The sequence below is a fragment of the Chiloscyllium punctatum genome, chromosome 26 (assembly GCF_047496795.1).
Source record: "Chiloscyllium punctatum isolate Juve2018m chromosome 26, sChiPun1.3, whole genome shotgun sequence".
NCBI lineage: Eukaryota > Metazoa > Chordata > Chondrichthyes > Orectolobiformes > Hemiscylliidae > Chiloscyllium > Chiloscyllium punctatum.
In genome coordinates this window covers 44,809,032-44,830,696 of record NC_092764.1, presented here as the reverse complement: position 1 = coordinate 44,830,696, position 21,665 = coordinate 44,809,032, and the positions used below count along the sequence as shown (strand labels likewise).

The 21,665-nt window shown below is 40.3% G+C and overlaps 1 protein-coding gene across 6 annotated transcripts in view; it reads left to right on the top strand.

Moving 5' to 3' along the window:
• The window catches only part of znf423 (zinc finger protein 423), a 366,010-nt gene that overhangs the window by 153,855 nt on the left and 190,490 nt on the right, over positions 1–21,665 (top strand). For 5 of the 6 annotated variants that reach the window (XM_072596261.1, XM_072596260.1, XM_072596258.1 and 2 more), the window contains 2 exons: positions 3,980–7,215; positions 7,774–7,858. In XM_072596261.1, coding sequence (XP_072452362.1) covers positions 3,980–7,215; positions 7,774–7,858 — 3,321 coding nt within the window. The remainder of the gene's footprint in view (positions 1–3,979; positions 7,216–7,773; positions 7,859–21,665) is intronic. The other variant, XM_072596259.1, reaches the window with a different exon arrangement.

Here is a 21,665-nt window from a genome sequence, read left to right as displayed (position 1 = left end):
GAAACTGGCAGGTTGAAGAACATTGTTTTCACCAAGGGAAGTGGCACATCCATTGGAGATAAAAGAAGCTGCAAGGTTACAAGAGAAACATCCTGGATTGCTCACTGACTATCATGGCTAGAACTTGGGCCCATAGGATTAGACAGGAAGAAATGGAGTTTTTGAAATAGAGATGATGATGAAGAAATTCAGTTTTTGGATGCAATTTCAAAAATTTAACTAAAACGGTCAAGGTGAAAAGAACAATGTTGAAATGTTTACCCCATATTTTTTAATAGAAATGCAACTAACAGCTACAGTATTGAAAACATTGTACCATTGTTGGTCTTTTCATGAGTTCCTGCTACTGCTAGCTTGTTTAAGCTCTTGGAGCTGCTAACAGTCTGTGTGAGTTGTTCTTAAAATAGTAAAGCTGTAAACTCACTTGGTTTTTTTTGGAAAATTTCATCTTGGAGCGTTGGATTTTTGACAGTTGTACCTCTTGGTGCCATACAGCAATGCTCACTGCTGATCGCAGTTTGGTGTTTCTGGGTAAAAGGATGCTCCTCTTCCTTTCATTGGTCTAGGGGTCCATTTGGTTTACTTTGGTACTGGAGGAACCACTAATTATTCTGAATAGGAAGAGGCTCTTTCCTCCACAAAATATCATTTATTGCATGGCACTAGTTAGGTACAAGTTACCTTAACCAATTAGAAGGGAGGCTGTGGCATAGTAGTAATGTCACTGGTTTCATAATCCAAAATCCCACTCACTCTGGATGTGAGTTACAATTACATCACGACAAATAGTAAAATTTGAATCCAATAAAAATGTAAAATTATAGGGCTTTTGTGGCACAATGGTAGTGGTCATATCTCTGGGCCAGGGGCTCCGATTTCAAGTCTCACCTGGTTCAGAGGTGTTTAATAATATCTTTGAACAGGTTGATTAGAAAATAAATACATTAGCCAGTTAGACATTGTTGCTGAGTCTATTGGGAGATGTGGTAACAAATCTGTCCCCTTTAAAATCCAAAACTATTCTCCTAATATCACCACCTAATATTGTGTGGCGTCATCAAGTTGGTCAGATCACCTCCAACAGTAAGTATGCCTTCGTTGGCTATGATGTAATTCATGGATGTTTCAACCTTAAATACCTGCATCTCTGTCTCCTTTTGCGAAGTTCCTGGAAATCTATGCTTGATAAATTTTTTGGCTAGTCACCGTATCCGTCTGCAGTTCACTGCTAAATTTTGTCTAATAGTGCTTGTTTGGAATGCCTTGCTATGGTTTTACTACATTAAATGTTGTGAGTAAATGTTGTTTCACATGGTTGTATAAAACTGTGTTATACAGAGGAACCTTGATTATCAGAAGGACGTGGGCAGAAAGTATTTTGTCCTGTTAATTGAGTTCCGGATAATCAAATGACGGATAACATAGTTTAGCCAAGCTTCAGGACCTTGCAGTCTTGCCAGAAAGTCAGAAATTCAGATATTCGAATACAGGATAATAGAGGTTCCTTGTATATGATTCTGAAAGGACGCTTGTATAACCAAGCCAACCCAACCCTTTAAGACTGCCATTACATGGTAATTATTTAATCTGGTAGCAGTCCACTTGTGGGCTTACAAATGGTCTCCTGGAAAATGTTATAAATTAATTTAGTTTGATGTGCTTGGACAACCTATTTAGACTATTTTTAAAATGTTTTTATTCAACCCATTTGCCTAATCAACCTGTTCAGAGAGGTTATGACTCAACTCTGGAGCAGTTGGGACTTGAACTTGTGTCTGTCTGTTCGGGGTAGGGATCCCACAAGAGGTCCCCTCCTATTTATGTTTTTTTAAATTTAACTTATTTTTCTAATCAATTTGGAGCAGATGAGATTTGAACCTGGGTCTTCCATTCCAAGTTAGAAACACTGCCACTGCAGCACAAGAGGGGACCTATTTTTGATTTTGAATCATTTTCAGGTGTAAATCAATTAAACGTAAAATTACAACCTCTTACTTGATAATTGATGAAGTTTCATACTTGCGGGTCTGTGTGTGTATATATCATAAATATTGAGCACCTTAAGTACAGTATGACGCAAATGATCCTTCGAAGGAGAGATAGCAAGTCAAGTTTCTTTTCTTAACAGCCTTCTATCTCACATATAGGCAGACACAGGTGCACAACTGCATTTACTCACACAGGCTAACACACAGTTTATCCAGGTTGAACATTACTGCAGAAGTTGCTTTGAAAATGCTGGTAGTTCAGCCTCATTTCATTATGTAATAAATTTTGCTGAAAATGTTTAATATTAGCATCCCTAGTTGCCAATTCCCTAATGTGAATATAGAAAAAGCATTCTAAAAGCCACATGCTCTTTGCCACTGTATGTGAACAAGCCTATTTTGGAGGATTAGCGTTTTATAATGACCTTAATCCTCTCTCAGTCATTCTTTTTACATTCGTCTTAATTTTAGTTTTGTAGCAATAACGGCTTATACTTGCAGGGTGTATTGTGTGGTTCTAAATTAACAAAATATTTATATCTAAAATAAGCTTATGCCATGACATTTATTAAAACAATTTAAAGCGCCGACAACATCAGATTCTACTGAGAGGCTGTTACAAAATAAAGGTCAGATTTTCCTGCTGCAAAAATCTTTAGGGAGCAGTCTGGGGTAGTATTTTCTTATCAAGTGGCCTTGGAAGACAGTTTGGATTGTTTTGGGATTTGTTGTACTTCTACATATAAATTTTTTGTACGCATGACAGTCTAACTTAAATAGAAATATATCTGTTTGATATTTAAAGTGAGGACACAATTCAGTTTTCAAGAAATAGGTTAATATTATTGTGGTACTGTTCGCCGAGCTGGGAATTTGTGTGACAGACATTTCGTCCCCTGTCTAGGTGACATCCTCAGTGCTTGGGAGCCTCCTGTGAAGCACTTCTGTGATCTTTCCTCCGGCATTTGTGGTGGTTTGAATCTGCCGCTTCCGGTTGTCAGTTCCAGCTGTCCGTTGCAGTGGTCGGTGTCTCCCTCATCAGGTCCACACCCCCCACCAACCCACCCTCCACTCCCGGCACCTTCCCCTCCAACTGCAAGAAATGCAAAACCTGCGCCCACACCTCCCCCACCCCCCCCTCACTTCCCTCCAAGGCCCCAAGGGATCCTTCCATATCCGTCACAAATTCACCTGCACCTCCACACACATCATTTACTGCATCCACTGCACCCGATGTGGCCTCCTCTACATTGGGGAGACAGGCCGCCTACTTGCGGAACGTTTCAGAGAACACCTCTGGGACACCTGCACCAACCAACCTAACCACCCCGTGGCTGAACACTTTAACTCCCCCTCCCACTCCACCAAGGACATGCAGGTCCTTGGCCTCCTCCATCGCCAGACCATGGCAACACGACGCCTGGAAGAAGAGCACCTCATCTTCCGCCTAGGAACCCTCCAACCACAAGGGATGAATGCAGATTTCTCCAACTTCCTCATTTCCCCTCCCCCCACCTTATCTCAGTCCCAATCCTCGGATTCAGCACCGCATTCTTGACCTGCAATCTTCTTCCCGACCTCTCCGCCCCCACCCCCTCTCCAGCCTATCACCCTCACCTTAACCTCCTTCCACCTATTGCATTCCCAATGCCCCTCCCCCAAGTCCCTCCTCCCTACCTTTTATCTTATCCTGCTTGGCACACCTTCCTCATTCCTGAAGAAGGGCTTGTGCCCGAAATGTCGATTCTCCTGCTCCTTGGATGCTGCCTGACCTGCTGCGCTTTTCCAGCAACACATTTTTCAGTGGAAATGTTCAGAAGCCTATCATTCAGTCATGAAGTATACATTATATGGCACAATTAATTTTATCATTGTCCATCACATAATAGTACAAAAAGCTCAGACAATAAAGCTGCATGCTGTAACAATTGTTTGTCCTTATTCATCAAGTCAATAGAGAATTGAGTTTTATAATCTTCTTGCCTTTGCAGATGGTGATGATGACCCACAAATATCATGGGTAGCTTCATCGCCCTCCAGTAAAGATGTTGCATCACCCTCCCAGATGCTAGGAGAAGGCTGTGATCTTGGCCTGGTGGATGAAGAAGGAGGAACCGGTTTGCCCTACCCATGCCAATTTTGTGACAAGTCATTCAGCCGTTTGAGTTACCTTAAGAGGCATGAGCAAATCCACAGTGACAAACTTCCTTTCAAGTGTACATTTTGTAGCCGCCTATTCAAACATAAGCGAAGTCGTGACCGTCACATCAAACTTCACACTGGAGATAAAAAGTACCACTGTCATGAGTGCGAAGCAGCTTTTTCTCGCAGTGATCATCTCAAAATCCACTTGAAAACTCACAGCTCAAGTAAGCCATTCAAGTGCACAATTTGTAAACGTGGGTTCTCGTCCACAAGTTCATTACAGAGTCATATGCAGGCTCATAAGAAGAACAAAGATCATATTACAAAGCTTGAGAAGGAGATGAAAAAAGAAGATGTTGTTTGCGATTATTGTGATGAAACATTTAATCAAGTTGAAGACTTGGAGAAACATATAGCAACAAATCACCCGCAGATTTGTGAGAAAGCAGAGTTGCAATGCATCCATTGCCCTGAAGTATTTGCAGAAGAAAATGCATTGATAAATCACATCGACCTAGCCCACGGGAATAAGAAACATAAGTGTCCGATGTGCCCAGAACAGTTTCCTACAGTGGAAGAAGTCTATTGCCACTTGGATAGCCACAGACAACCGGATTCTAGTAATCATAGCATAAGTCCTGATCCTGCTACAGGAAGCGCAGCCTCAATGAGCAGCACAACCCCAGATTCTAGTGCTTCAGTAGAACGAGGTTCCACACCCGATTCTACCCTAAAACCATCTAGAAGTCACAGGAAACCTTCAGGATCTTTGGAAAGAGAAGGAAGTCAAAATTCTTGGTCACCAAAAGTCACCTATAGCTGCCCATATTGCTCGAAGCGAGATTTCAGTAGCTTGGCTGTTTTAGAAATTCATTTAAAAACTATTCACTCAGATAAACCTCAGCAAGGTCACACATGCCAATACTGCCTTGATTCACTTCCCACTTTGTATAACTTAAATGAGCACGTCCGAAAAGTCCACAAAAATAATGTTTTTCCAGTAATGCAGTTCACCAGTACATCAACATTTCACTGCAATTACTGTCCGGAAATGTTTGCAGACTTGAATAGCTTGCAGGAACACATACGAATTACACATTGTGTTCCAAATACTCTCTCCCAAGATGGAAACCATACTTTCTTCTGTTCCCATTGTTCACTGGGATTTCTTACAGAGTCTTCACTCTCAGACCACATTCAACAAGCTCACTGCAATGTAGGAAATCCCAAGCTGGAGTCTCCCGCACTCCAAGCCACACAGTCCTTCATGGAAGTTTACTCTTGTCCATATTGCACCAATTCACCCATTTTTGGCACCATTCTTAAGCTCACAAAGCACATCAAGGAAAACCATAAGAACATTCCACTAGCAGCAAACAGTGGCAGAAAATCGAAGTCAGAGCAAAGTCCTGTTTCTTCTGATGCTGAAGTCTCTTCTCCCAAAAGACAGAGGTTGTCAGCAAGTGTACCATCACTGTCAAATGGGGAATACCCATGCAATCAATGTGATCTCAAGTTCTCTTCTTTTGAAAGTTTCCAAAGCCATCTGAAGTCACATTTGGAAATTCTTCTGAGGAAGCAATCCTGTCCTCAGTGTAAAGAGGATTTTGATTCCCAGGAAACCCTGTTACAACACCTCACCATACACTACATGACAACTTCAACTCATTATGTCTGTGAGAGCTGTGATAAGCAATTTTCTTCAGTTGATGACCTACAGAAGCACTTGCTGGATATGCATACTTTTGTTCTATACCACTGCACGTTGTGCCAAGAAGTGTTCGATTCCAAGGTCTCCATCCAGGTGCATTTGGCAGTGAAGCACAGTAATGAAAAGAAGATGTATCGCTGCACAGCATGCAATTGGGATTTCCGAAAGGAAGCAGATCTTCAACTTCATGTCAAGCATAGCCATTTAGGTAATCCAGCAAAGGCCCGTAAATGTATATTCTGTGGTGACACATTCAGTACAGAAGTGGAACTGCAATGCCATATTACAACACACAGTAAAAAATATAACTGTAAATTTTGCAGTAAGGCCTTCCATGCCATTATTTTGCTAGAAAAGCACTTAAGGGAGAAACACTGTGTGTTCGACAATAGCAGCCAGAATGGTACCGCAAATGGAATTGTATCATGTAACAAAAGAGTGGAAACCGATCTTCAGAACATACTGATGAAAAGTCAGGAAGCTCTAAACAGTCACGAAGCTAGTGAAGATGATATTGATGCTTCAGAACCAATGTACGGCTGTGATATCTGTGGTGCAGCATATACTATGGAGGCCCTATTGCAGAATCACAGGTTGAGAGATCACAATATTCAACCTGGAGAAGATGATTGTTCACGGAAAAAGGCTGAATTCATCAAGGGGAGCCATAAATGCAACATCTGTGCTAGGACATTTTTCTCAGAGAGTGGCCTCCGAGAGCATATGCAGACCCATCGTGGACCTGCTAAGCACTACATGTGTCCTATTTGTGGTGAGAGGTTTCCTTCCCTTCTAACGCTGACTGAGCACAAGGTCACACATAGCAAAAGTCTTGATACGGGAACTTGCAGGATCTGCAAAATGCCATTGCAGAGCGAAGAGGAATTCATCGAGCATTGTCAGATGCATCCAGACCTGAGAAATTCTCTCACAGGGTTCCGTTGTGTAGTTTGCATGCAGACAGTCACCTCTACTCTTGAGCTGAAAATTCATGGAACATTCCACATGCAGAAATTGTCAGGAAACTCTGCATCATCATCTCCAAATAATCAGAGTCATCAGAGACTCTACAAGTGTGCTTTATGCCTGAAAGAGTTTAGGAGCAAACAGGACTTGGTGAAACTTGACATCAATGGCTTGCCCTATGGCTTATGTGCAGGTTGCATGAACAGAGGTACCAATGGTCAATCTTCAAATGTAACTCAGCAGGAAAACAATGAACGAACCAGTGTCAGTCTTCGGTGTCCTGATTGTGCAGTTAAATTTGAAACTGTCGAGGATCTGGAGAGTCATATCCAGATAGACCATAGAGAAATGACACCAGAGACAAGTAGCCAGAAAAAGTCATCACAGGCTTCGCCTGCTCCAAGGGTAAGCAAATAAAAATATCTGTATGTTAAGAATAGGAAGTAAATTTGATTTGAATGCAAGTATTCCTTAGTAAGGCAGTGTAACTAAATATGTAGAGTAATAAACTTACAGATTTTCCTTCTTTATTGATTTAGCTTTGCGGCTTTTTTTTAAAATAAGAATTTTGGAAACATTTCAGTTTGGTACAATATTGACTGCAATTAATAGTTTCAAAATGCAATTCAGTTTGAATGAATTTAAGTTCGTGTACAAATTTCAATGTCCAGTGAGGTGAGTTAGCCAACTTGGTTAGATGGCTAAGGTATAGTTCAGCACAGGTCTGATTCCTGTCTGGCTGACTTTGCTATGAATGTGTTTCCTTCCCCTGCTCCTGAACCTGGAAAGCAATGGTAAACCAATAAGAACACTGCCAAGAGAACAGGTCAAGATGAAGCATAATCAGATAATAGGCAGAGCACATTAGATGAGTGTCATCTTTAAATATACAATGCAAAATGAATACATTTAGTAATCAAATGAGTAAATAATAGTTTCCTTCATCTTATAATTGTCGGACAGAAGAAGACCTACCAGTGTATCAAGTGCCAGATGACTTTTGAGACTGAACGGGAAATACAGATCCATGTTGCAAATCATATGATTGGTAAGAAAAATGTTTTATTTTATCCACTGGAGTCATTTGAATTTCTTTTTTCGTAAGTACAGGTTTTTGAGTAGAGGTTTTGCGAGGAAATGGCTAAAGGGTGTAAGTTATACCAACTATTTTGTTGTGATGTGGATATTTTGGCAGTACTTTGGACGCAGCTGAGATGATATGGTCGGTCAAAGTATTCCAAACCACATTTTGTTGAACATGTCCCTTTTTAGTAATATTTTTCTGTGATTCATGCTTGCGGTAGATTTAGTTGGATACCCACAAAATTTCAGTTTCCGTTCTTCAGCTACTCTATTCTGCATTGCACTTCAGTTTTAGTATTAAAATTAGTATTTGGTTTTATTATTAAATCTAATAATATAATTAGAACTTAGTGGCTGGACCTGCTTCTGCTTCCCTGGTGTTAAATGATGTGAGGTCAGTAGAACCTCTGTTTATGCATTTCAGCACTGCACTTTAAGTGGGGTAATGGAAGCAAAGAGAGAACAGATGCAAACGTTGTTCAAGACGCTGTCCAACTATTTTCATATCCTCTCGAGACATTCTGCACCCTTCACTCCAGCCAATGTTTAGGAACATCGGCAGTAAAGTAGTGGTTGACTGTCCTCATTGAAGTAAAATAACAGAAATCAAAAGAATGAATTTTAAGCATTTTATACTTGAATACCAAAAATAAAGATGAAGCAATGTTTTTGCAATGTTCAGTTGCTGGCGAGCAACGAGGGAGATGGTTGTTTTGAGGATTTTTTGGCATGGGTTTGCTGTCTCAAATGAAAGAATGGGAACGCTGTAATTGACCATAGTGTTTAACTGCTGGGGAGAAGAAAAATCAGCAAGGGCTTCTCCCTGCTCATCATCAAGTACTTGCTGCTGGACACTGTGTGCATGGACATTGGGTGAACTCAGGATGTAGCTCATTCGAATTGCTCCCCCTCCACTGCAAGCATGGTAATGCTTAATTGGGGGATGCACTGAAGACTGCTGGTGCCCTTGGAACTGCATTCCAAAGAAGAGGATAGGAAAGTGGTAAATAACGTACTAGGTTTCAGATAATATTATTTATGAATAAACAACAATGTATTTATACTTTTAGGATTAATGGGGACATTACAATAAATACCTGGCATAAAAACAGAAAACACTCAGTTGGTAAGGCAGCATCTGGGGAGAGAAACAAAGTTGAGGGTTTCAGGTTGACCTTTTGATGATTTGTACTCTGCCTGGCACATTGCTTCAATAACAACAAAATACTGAAATGTGTTTTTAGTTCATTGGTTAGGCTGAAGGCAAACTGGATATCCTTATAACATAATTTCAGTCACAGTGTGACTAGTTTGAAACCATTCCAGTGAAATATTATGCAATAGATCAAGTAAATGCATTTTATTCCCTAAATGTTGCAAAGAAGACTCCTATCAGAATTGAAACATTAACTCTGTTTCCTTCTCCACAACTGTGTGACAGAACTGCTGAGTGTCTGCAGCACTTTCTGTTTTTATTATAAACATTTCGTACCGTACCTCATGCTTAAGGATATTGATAATCAGAAATATGAGTTGACAAATTGTGTTAGGTTTTACTTAGATTTTCTGTCTGATTTGATGTGATAATTCGGTTAAATGAGGAGGCCTGAAGCACATCCCCTCAAGATTACCAGTCCCTTTTAAGGCTCTGCAGGAGCCGTTCTGAAACATTTAAATGGGTGATGAAGTAAGTATAGCTAATCTCTTTGACCTTCACCCTGGACGTTAACAGTTAGATAAGCTTGTGGTGGATACCGATTGCAGGAGATTGTCGAGGTCGCAACTGAAAGCTGGTGTTACTTTAATTACATATAGATTTCTTTAGTGCTGTGGAGTTCAGTCAGTTTTGATTTTAATTTTATTCAGTTTTGCTGGAATTGATTGGAAACGTGAATTTCTTGATGGGAAATCCATCTTTTCCTGTCCTGTAAATAATAGATTGAGCGTGCTAGATTGGAGCCACTTCAAGTGAGGGGGGCACAAAGTTTGTTTTTCCTACAATGTGCACACATCAACTCAAAAGACGTTTAGAGAACAGAAGAGTCTTTTATTGATGGTAACTACCTCTCAAAAGTTTGTTATTCTCCTTATCCTCTCCTTGCTGCCAGCTTTGGGAAGAGTTGTCAGCTGCTGACTGAAGGACAGTAGCCTGCTTCAACCAGGTAAACAGCATTCTTTCTACCAGTTAAGGTCACCACTGTTTTGAAATTCTTGGCCACAGGATTTTTCCAGGTAGTATCTGGTGACCTTTCCCACATTATTCAGTCCACAGCTCACCGCCACATTAAAAAGGTCACTGATTGTCTGTTTAGGAGCGCAACACAATTCATATCCTTCCCGATGGAGCCAAAGAAGCTGAGAGGAAGTGCAAGTTACAGCCTGGTATGGTTCCCAAAGGTGCAAGGAGCAACTGACAGAAGCAGATAGCACTCAAAGTGCTATATGTCAACCTCCTAAACTTTGAGAGTGCGAAAGACTTATTATTCCATTAGTGTTCACCTATTTAAAATGCCACTGAAATTATCTTGCATGTGAATTGCCCAATACCAGAAAATTAGCAGAATATTTTTATCATGTGATAATCCACCATATCAGATTCAACATTTTGTGCCATATATCATGCTGCTGATTGGCAAACTTACCTGTCCTCTATTGTCATAACTAATGAATCCAGCTCATTTACCGCAAAAAGAAGGGACAACAGTCAATATATAGGAGATTCATGCAATCTAAGATATGCCATTGAGAGAACAGAAAATGATTTGTAATTTTATCACCCTGAGCTCTTCAGAGACTTCGCAGAGTTGTGGTTTCAAAGTCACCATGGATGAAGCATGAATATTTAAGGGTTTTTTTCAGCAGGACAGGATGAAAGCAATAGGAGGTGAGGTAGCTCTATTAAACTTTGGATCACTCCAGAAATGAGAAGCAATCTGAGTTCAGGTGATAAAACTGTAACATCAGTTTGATTGGAGTTAAGAAATAGCAAATAAATTAAGGCATTGGTGGGAATAATTTATTTGGTTCCTGACAGTAGGTAAATTATGGCTCAGAGTATAAATATACAAATAGGATAAAAATAAAGCCCTGGAGAAACTCAGCAGGCAACATCTGTGGAGAGAGAAACACTGAATGTTTCGAGTCTGATATGACTTCTACAGAACTGTGTGCAGGGGTCTGTAAGAAAGGTACTGCTGTAATTGTGGACAATATTAATGTTCATAAAGATAGGACAAATCAAACTGGCAATGTTGACCTGGAGGAGAGGTTCATAGAGTGTATTGCAGTTTCTTCAAACAGTGTGTTCTGGAGCCAACTAATAAACTGGCCTTTTAGACTTGTTTTCAAGGCTTATTTTAGACCTTTATTGCATCGTGAGAAAATAAAGGAGCCTTGAGGTAAAAGCAATCGTAACATTATAGAATTTTGCATTTCACTTCATGGTAAGAAATGTGGTTCAAAACTTTAAATAAAGGCATTTACAAGGATAATTAATTAGAGTTGATTAAAGTAGATTGAGAAAATATGTTTAATAGTAAAATAACAGAGAAGCACTGGCAGATATTCAAAGGGATATTTCATAATTCTCAGCATAGATATGCTCCATTGAGAGAGAATGTGAATGTTTCTCAGATTCAAGCTGTGGACAACAAAGGAAATTAAGGATGGTGTTAAACTAATGTAAAAGCGTACAATGTTGTGAGAATTGATGGTGGCCTCGAACATTACAAGAGATTTAGAAACTAGTAAAGGATGCGTTAAAATAGTCAAGTGTGAGAAATTGGAATACAAGATGAAACTAGCAAAAATATAAAACAGACAGTAAAAGCTTCTACAAGTATGTGAAAAGCTTATCTAAAATCAGCCTTGGTTTTTTAAAAGGGAAAACCGGAGAATGAATAAATTGGAAAAATGGAAATGATGGATACTAACGACAGGTGTTTTCTATCTGTCTTCACAATATAGGACACAAAAAGCATCTTAACAGTGCTGGCAAAATGGACAAAAAGTAAGGAGCAATTTAAGACTTTCACAATCACCAGAGAACAAGTTTCAGGAAAAGTAATGAGGTAACAGTCTCTCAAGTTCCATAGATCTGAGAGTCTGCATCCTAGCTTCTTAAAAGAAGATAATTGGCTATTACCAAAATTTCCTAGTCAAAAGTTAAATGACATCAGGTCAAAGTCCAACAGGTTTATTTGAAATCGCAAACCTTTTGAGCCCTGCTCCTTCGTCGGGTGAAGTGACTTCACCTGACAAAGGAGCAGTTCTCCAAAAGCTTGTAATTTCAAATAAAGCTGTTGGGGTATAATCTGGTGTGATGTGACTTCTAACTTTGTCCACCACAGTCCAACACTAGCACCTCCACATCACAATCTCATGAATTCTGAAAAAATCCAAACAGATCGGAAAACCATAAATGTAATGCTATTGTTCAAGAAAGGAGAGAGACAGAAAATAGGAAACATTAGGCCTTTTCTCCTAATATTGAAATTGGGAAGATGCTCCAGTCCATTGTTAATAGAGTAGTAACAGAACATTTAAAAATCATAAATACAATAAGGCAGAGTGAACATAGTTGTGAAAGGAAAATCATGCTTGTCAAGTTCTTTGAGAATGTCAGCAGGAGTACAGTAGATGTTGTGTATTTTTTCTTTCTAATAGGCATTTAGTAATGTGCCACATTAAAGTGTGCTACCTAAAATAAGAGCTGACGGTGTAAGGGATATTAGCAGAGATGGAGGTTAACTCATGAACAGGAAATGGAGAGGTGGGATTAATAGTTTTCAGTTTGGCAAGGTGTAGCTAGTGGAGTGCCACAGGGTCAATGTTAATGTTTCTGGTCAATGTTAATGACTTAATTGAAGGGACCAAATGTATTCTGGCCAAATTTGCTGATGATACAAAGGTAGGACGGGAGTTAGATTGTGAGGATGATACAAACAGTCGGCAAAGGAGGGAACTAGGTTGTGATTGTGGAAAGAAATTCTCATTTTGAATGCAACATGGAAAGTGTTAGTGAGTGCAAGCTCAATAGACCAAATGCCCAATACCGATCCTTGTTCTCCCAATTTTTAAGCATTTAAGCATTTAAACAAAAATATCACTGGAAACTTTTGCCAATGCAGCAGTTAGTTAACATTATACAAATATCAGCAACAATAATGAAATTAATGACCAGATAGCCTGATTTGATGGTGATGGTTGAGGCATCTAGACTGAACAGACTCCTGAACTACAGCCTTTTCATCAAGTCATGGTATGGAATCTGTATGTTCCCTGAGAAATTAAGTGGAACCATTATTTAATTTCTAACTTAAACTCAGTCAGAGCTGCATTAGTTGACAGCCAAGATTGTGCACTGTAAGTCTCAGGTGAAGCTAGGAGTCTTCATTCAGGCAAGTGTGTTACCACTAAACCAAGGTTTATCCTGAAAACATTTGTTTTAGATACTTAGTTCTGTGTGTTGGAGTCATACAATACAGTCCAGAATCTTTGTAGTCTGCTCTGTAGTAGAGAAGCTTCCAAAAGCTGAAAGGAATGCCGATGAAGAGGTGGGGTGAAAATGCTATTCCCTAAAACATGAGGAAGAATTAGAGGAAGGAGTGGAGCTGGGTAAAGGCAACCAGCAGCCAGGGAGAGAAGTGTTTCTTATAGCCTGTTGCTGTCAACAAACTGTGGCTGATGTACAATTTTTTCATTTTGTTATAGAGTCATAAAGTCATTCAGCACGGAAGCAGACTCTTTGGCCTAATTCGTCCATGCTGACCAAGTTTCCCAGACTAAACTAGTCCCACTTGCCTTCACTTGGCTCATATCCCTCTAAACTTTTTCTATTCATGTGCCATCCAAATGTATCTATACCTGCATCTACCACTTTGGCAGTTCATTCCAACATACGAACTATCCTCTGCATGAAAAAATTGCCCCTCAGGTCTCTCTTAAATTTTTATCCTCTCACCTTAAAAGCACACCCCCTAGTTTTGAACTCACCCACCCTTGTTAAAAAAAACTTTGCTATTCACTTTATCTGTGCTCCTCATGATTTTGTAAACCTGGAAGGGTCAACATTTATTGTCCATCTTTATTCACCCTAGAGAAGATGGTGGTGAGCCACTGTCTTGAATTGCGGCAGTCTATGTGGTGTGGATAGGCTCACATGCTGTTAGGGAGGGACTTCCAGGATTTTGATCCAGTTGAATTGAAAGAATAGAGACATGGTTCCAAAATCAGAATGATTTGTGATGTGATGGGGAACATACACAGAGTGTTGGTGTTCACATACGTCTACTGCACTTCCTTCTCAGAAGCAGAATTTGGAAAGTGCTGTTGAAAGAGTCTTGGTGAGTTGCTGCACAACATCTCATTTACAGTAAGCACTGCTGCCGCTGGAAGACGGAGTGAATATTCAATGTGTTGGTTGTGGTGCTGATCGAGAGAACTGCTTTGACCTGGCTGATGATGAACTTCTGTGGTATTATGGGAGCTGTATTAATCCAGAGTATTGTATTTCATTCCTGGTATCTTGATGGTGGGAAAGGTTTATTTTCTTCACTTGTGGCATGTGAGCGTGGCTTGCTGGCCAGCATTTATTGCCTGTTTCTTGTTGCCCTATGGAAGATGGTGGTGATGAGCTGCCCTCTAGAGCTGTTGCATTTTACATGCTGTTTACATGATACATGCACCCATACTGCCCTTAAGGAGGGAATTCCAGGATTTTGACCCAGCGATTTTGACCCAGGGAATGGTGATAAAGTTCCAAGTCAAGATGGTAAATGGCTTGGAGGAGAGGTTGCAGGTGGTGGTGTTCCCATGTTTCTGCTGCCTTTAACCTTTTAGATGGTTAGGGGCTTGAAAGATGCTATCTGAGGATTTTTGGTGAATTTCTGCAATGCATTTGTACGTAGCACAGACTGCTGCAACTGAGCTTCAGTGATGGAGGGAGTGGATGTTTGTGGATATGATGCAGTCAAGCAGACTGCTTTGTCCTGGATGGTGTAAAGCTCTTGAGTGGTGTTGGAGCTGCACCCATCTGGGCAAGTGGGGAGTATTCCATCACACTCCTGTCTTGTCCCTTGTAGATGATGGACAGTCTTTGATGAGTCAGGAGATATGTTACTTGCCACAGTAAGCTGAGCCTTGACTTGCTTTTGTAGCCACTGTATTTGAGTTTCTGGTCAATGGTAACCCTGAGAATGTTGATAGTGGATTAGGGTCAGGAAGTAATGGTAACACGATTGAATGTGAAGGGGTGATGGTTAGATTGTTTCTTATTGGAGACAGTCATAGCCTGGCATTTGTGTGGCACAAATGTTTCTTGCCACTTGTCGGCCCAGGCCTGGATATTGTCCACATCTTGTTGAATTTGACCGTGAACTGCTTTAATATCTGAGGAGTCATAAATAGTGCCGAACATCGTGCAGTCACTGGTGACCATCCTCCCTTTGGACCTTATATGAGGGAATGTCATTGATGAAGCAATTGAGGATGGGCAGGCCTAGGACTTTACCCTGAGAACTCCTGCAGAGATGTGCTGGAGCTTAGATGGCTGGCCGTCAAACAACCATCTTCCTATGTGCCAGAGATGACTTCAACCAGCAGAGAGTTAACCCCCTAATATCCACTGATTCCAGTTTTGCAAGGGCTCCTTGATGCCATAATCAATCAAATGCATATTTGATGGCAGGGGTTGTCACTTCTGGAATTCAGCTTTTTTTTTGTTCATGCTTGAACTAAGGCTATAATGAGGTCAGGGGCTGAACCCAAACTGGGTGTCACTGAGCAGGCTATTGCTGAGCAGCCACTGCTTGATAGCAATGTTGATGACACCATCCATCACTTTACTGATGATTGAGAGTAGACTGTTGGGACGTTTATTGTCAGGATTGGATTTGTCCTGCTTTTTTTGAACAGCACCTAGCTGGGCAATTTTCCACATTGTCTGGTGGATGCCAGTGTTGTGCCGTACTGGAAGAGCTTGGCTAGGTAAGTGGCAAATTTTGGAGCATAAGTGTTCAGTACTTTTGCCGGAATGTTTTCAGGGCTTGTCGGCTTTGCAGTATCCAGTTACTCCAACCATTTCTTGATATCCCATGAAGTGATTTGAATTGGCTGAAGACTGGTATCTGTAATGCTGGGGACCACTGGAGGAGTCCAAGATCAATGGTTCATTTTGAGAGTATATTTTATGTGGCAGTAAAATTTTGGTCAATAAAAAATGCCAGGATGTTGATAGTGGTGAATTCAGCAATGACAGTTTTGTTGATTATCAAAGTGAGATGTTAGCTCCTGTCATGCTGGATTGTTGTCATGAATGGAAGGGCAATGACATTCTCACCCCATAATTCAGCTCATCTCTATATTCAGATCAAGGCTGTAATGTGCTGCAGAGCCAAATGGCCTTAGTGGAACACAAACTGAGCATAAGTAAGTAGGTTGTAATATATAAATGCTGTTTATTGTTTTGTTAGTTAACATAGACTATAATGCTAATAAATCTTACAGGCAGGATTAACCGTGCCTATAAGGAATAGCTTCAGTCACTAATCAACCATTCTAATTTTTGGTTCTGTATTGTTACCTTGCTGTTCTTCACCAATCTGCTGTTTAAGCTGTTACCTGGGTGTTCGTCACCTCCAAACACAACTATTCCACTGCTGTCTGACAGTCAGATATTGCTACTCACTCCTTAGCCCTCTGTTCAATGAACTACAATAGTTCAGTCCCTGATACCTCCAACTTAAATTTCTTATTTTGTGTTCAAACTCCTCTATGACCTTTCCCCTTCTGTCACAGCTTTGAGCCTTGCAATCCTTTGAGAATCAGCTTTGCTCCAACTCTGGCCTCTTGCACATTCCTTGCATCTTTTGCCTTCATCAACAGCTTTCTTGTTTTTAATTGCCTCGGCTGCTAATTCTCTCCTAAGTATGTTCATGACCCTCCAAACAAACCTATCTTATCAGTTGTATGAATGTAGTTATTTTCATGTATCTGGTATTGAATGGCATCAGCAAATAAAGTTGATCTGACATGTGGATGTAAAAGTGAGTGCTCACTTGACCAGTGAGTGGAGATTTACAGACTGATTTTGTTAAGCTGGAGAGGGTTCAGAAGAGACTTACCAGTATGTTGCTTGGTACAGAAGTATGAGTTGTAAGGAGAGGGTGGATAGGCTGGGACTTTTTACTCTGGAGCATAGGAAGTTGAGGGGTTAACTTACAGAAGTTCATAAAATCGTGAGGGGTATAGATAGGGTTAATGATAGTTGTCTTTTCCCTAGTCACACTTCAACTTCACTTGGGACTATATTACCGTTCCTGCACTGTCACAAAATCTATTCTGAACAGCATTCTGGATGTCCCTAAACAAGAAGGACTGCAGTTGTTCAAGAAGACAGCTCCTTATTTTCACCAGACAAGTTAAGGATGAACAATAAATGCTGGCCTAGCCAGCAAAAAAATACATCCAATGAATGAAAAGTTAGTAGCTCTCAGGCTGTGAAATTTGTGGGTTTAAGTTACACTCCAGAGGCCTGAGCACAGAAATCTAGGCTGAATCTCCAGTGCATTGCTGAGTGAGTGCTCTACTGCCAGAGATTTATTTTACAATGAGATGTAAAATGGAGGCCTGGTTTGCCTTCTAACGTGAATATAACATATCTCATGACATGATTTGAAAGAAGAGCGTGGGCTGCACCTACTTTCATGCCCGATATTTATTCCTCAATCAACAAAACTGAAAGAAGCATAGCTGTTCATTATCTTCTTGCTATTTGTAAGAGTTGGCAGTGTGCAAAATGGCTGCTGGGATTCCAACACACTTCACTGGCTGTCAAGTGCTTTGCAGTTGCCCTCAGGCCATGAAAGGTGCTATGTAGTGAGGTCTTCTTTTTTACTGTGTTTATAAAGTGCTTCCTGAGAGAGATGGTGTTGAGCGTTTGACATGTTTTTTCTGAAAATTGGAACGACTTGTTTGGAGGAAATATTTGACTCTTTCTTACATGTTATTTACATCCTCCGTGTAATGGTGTTTGTATTACAAATTCGTAAAGTGTCATAACAGGTAATGATCAGCAATTGGGTTCCGAACCGTTTATTTTATAACTTTTTTAAAAAGAAAAAAGAGCAGTGTTTTCGAGGATTCATTCTTTCTTTACCTGCACTTGAACCTTGTCACTCATCAATGTTAGGATATAAGATTACCTTTGGAGTCTTATGGTCCTTCCAAAATTGAATGTCAACTTGTATTCCAAGTGTAAAAGTGAACTGGTGGTGTGGGCTTCGGTGGCCTCCATCTTTGTAGTTTGCTACATGAGTTCTGTTCTGTGTGCAGAGAAGTCTCAGACACCTCCACACAGCTTTGTAACACAGCCCTTCTTATCAGCTTGATCTCCTGGAGAAAATTCTTATGTACCAATAGGTAAAACATCCATTTGTGGGGTGAAAATATGAGGCTGACGATTAATGCAGTTATACCATGTGGTTGAAAAGGGAGTTGATTTATTTGCTCACTACGTGCAAAATTACAATTTTTAGAGCTTAAAAAATGGGGTCATCTTATAAACTGGGCTGAAATATAAGTCACATTATAAGGTAAACAAAGAGCTGGCTTCAGACACATGAATGGCATCTTATACAGACTTTGTATCTTAATGCATTTTGTTTTGGAAAAAAAAAATTCAACATGCCCAAGTAACATACTGCAGTTAAACTCTTTGTGAATTGATAAATCTCAACACTTTTGCCAAAAAATATCAGCCTAGAAATGAAAACATGCCATCCTGATTATAGAGTCAGAGTTATATGGCATGGAAACCTCTCAGTCCAACTTATCCGTGCCAGACATCCTAAACTGATCTAGTCCCACTTGACAGCATTTGGTCCATTTCCTTATAAACCCTTCCTATTCACATACCCATCCAGATACCTTTTAAATTTTATAACTGTACCCACCTCCACCATTTCCTCTGGCAGCTGACTATATACATGCACCACTCCCTGCCTGAAAGATTTGTCCCTCAGGTCCCTTTTAAATCTTCCCCCTCTCTCCTTAAATCTATACCTTTTGGTTTTGGACTCCCCCACCTGAGGAAAAACACCTCGGCTATTCACTTAGCCATGCCCCTCATGATTTATTAAACCTCTATTGGGTCACCCCTCAGCCTCTGATGCTCCAGGGAAAAACAGCCCCAGCTTATTCAGCCTCTCCCTATAGCTCTAACCTTCCAACCGCGGCAAATCTTTGTAAGTCTTTTCTGATCCCTTCTAAGACCATCTTTCCTATAGTAGGGAGACCAGAATTAAATGCAGTATTCTAAAAGTGGCCTCACCAATGTCCGAACAGCCATAGCATGAAGCCTTAACTGCTGCATTCACTACCCTGTCTACCTGTGACTTAATTTTCAAGGAACTGTGCACCTGCACCCCAAAGTCTCTTTGTTCGGCAACACTCCCAGGGCCCGTGCAAGTCCCGCAGTGGTTTTCCTTACCAAAAAACACCTCACATTTATCAAAATTAAACTTCAAAAACCAAAGCCCAATGTAAAATTCATGTAGGATCAAATTAAACTTTGATTATGATTGTAATGCTGCAAGTATTGACCCTCAACAATTTTGCATATATGGGTATGCTTGTGCCTTTACTCTGTTCGTTAATGCTTCTGATCTTATGGCTACCGTTAATATGTAAGTTTGCTCGCTGAGCTTGAAGGTTTGTTTTCAGACGTTTCGTCACCATACTGGGTAACATCATCAATGAGAGTGTCTGGTGAAGTGCTGGTGGTATGTCCCATCTCTCTGTTTATAGGTCTTGGTTTCTTAAGGTGGGTGATATCATTTCAGGTTCTTTTTTTAAAGTTAGGTAGATAGGATCTATATCGATGTATTTATTGATGGAGTTCTGGTTAGATTGCCGTGCCTCTAAGAATTGTCATGAGTTTTTGTTTTGCCTGTCCTAGGCTGTGTGTGTGTTGTCCCAGTCAAAGTAGTGCCTTTCTTTGTCTGTATGTAGGGAAACTAATGAGAGTGGGTCAGTGTTTTGGTGGTCAGTTGGCGTTCATGTATCCTGGTGGCAAGTTTCCTGCCAGTTTGTCTGATGTAGTGTTTTTTACAGTTCTTGCATGGTATGTTGTAAATGATATTAGTTTTGTTGGTAGTATCTAATGGATCCTATAGGTTCATTAGTTGCTGTTTAAGTGTGTTGGTAGGTTTGTGGGCTACCATGATGCCAAGGGGTCTGAGTAGTCTGGAAGTCATTTCTGATACGTCTTTGATGGTATATGGTGGTGAGGCTATAGTTTTTGGTTGCTTTGTGTCTGCTTGTTTGGATTTGTTACTGAGGAATCAGTGGATTATATTTATTGGGTACCCGTTTTTCTTGAAAATGTTGTATAGATATTTTTCTTCCGCTATTTGTATTTTTTGGATGCTGCAGTGTGATGTAGCTCATTGAAATAATCTCTTGATGCAGCTCTGTTTGTGGGTGTTGGGATGATTGCTTCTGAAGTATTTGGTCTGTGTTTTTGTTGTTTTTCTGTAAACACTGTTTGAAGCTCTCTGTTAACTGTAAGTTCGACTGTCAAGTCTAGAAATGGGAGTCTGTTGTCGTTCTCCTCCACTTTTGTGAATTTTATGCCTGTCAGGATATTGTTGATGGTGTTGTATGTTTCCTCTAATTTGTTCCATTTTGTGATGACGAAGGATTCATCTATGCAGCGGACCCAAAGTTTGGGTTGGATAGATGGGAGGGCAGTTTGTTCAAGTCTCTGCATTACTGCTTCCGCTATGAGCCCTGATGTTGGTGGTCCCATGGCTGTTCCGTTGACTTGTTTTTAGGTTTTGTTACTGAATGTGTAGTGGGTGGTGAGCACAGGTCCACTAGCTTGAGGATGTTGTCCTTGCTGATGAAGTTGGTGCTGACTGATGTTTCTAGTCCTGGTTTTTCTAGTAGTGATGCCTAATGTCAAAGGAGATGTTATGGCAACAATTTTAATTTTATTTTAATTTTAGTAATCTTTCTGTCATCAGGCAAAAAAAAGTTGCTGACCCTCTTCCAACTTACAATATTTGATCTTGTGCACTGGTAAGGGTATGATGGCTGAGTTTGAAATTCTTTGATGTCTTATTCAGAGGACATCTCAGACATCAAGAAATATGAGTGATACCATGTGCAGAACTTTGCAAAATATCAGCTAAAGTCAAATTTTACGGAGCTTTATGGAAGGTTTCTCTCTATAAGCTCTAATGAGTTATCGTGCAATTTTCCACGGTACACCCAATGACGTATGCCTCCATTGCACTGCAATCTTGTGCATAACTGGTGAAATGGTCACTGATGCTAAGACACAACACAACTGATCTTTTGACCTTTTTATTTGTCTCTTACTATGCCTGGTTCTAAGCAACAATTCCTCTTAATAAGTGTACTGAAAGTATACTGGTCTTGTCAGTGAGCTTGCTGAAGCCTTTCAGGAGACATTTATAAATGTTGTGAACTGACAAGCAGTTGCAGAAATCACTAAAGATTTGTGTGAGAATGGTGAGGTCATCTGAAACTGAGATGGATACCAAAAATCCTATTCACCATTTCATATGTTATTGCTTTTGTCAAAAAGGATGTCTGAATGCAAATTAATGTTGTGTGGGCAGGTGAGTCAGGTTACCGTTACAGGAGATTTGAGTTTTTTTTTCCCTGGTGAGTGTGTTGCTGGTGTTGGAAGTTGCAGCAGCTTATTTCAAATTCCATATTTCAAATCAACGCTATGTCACCTTTTT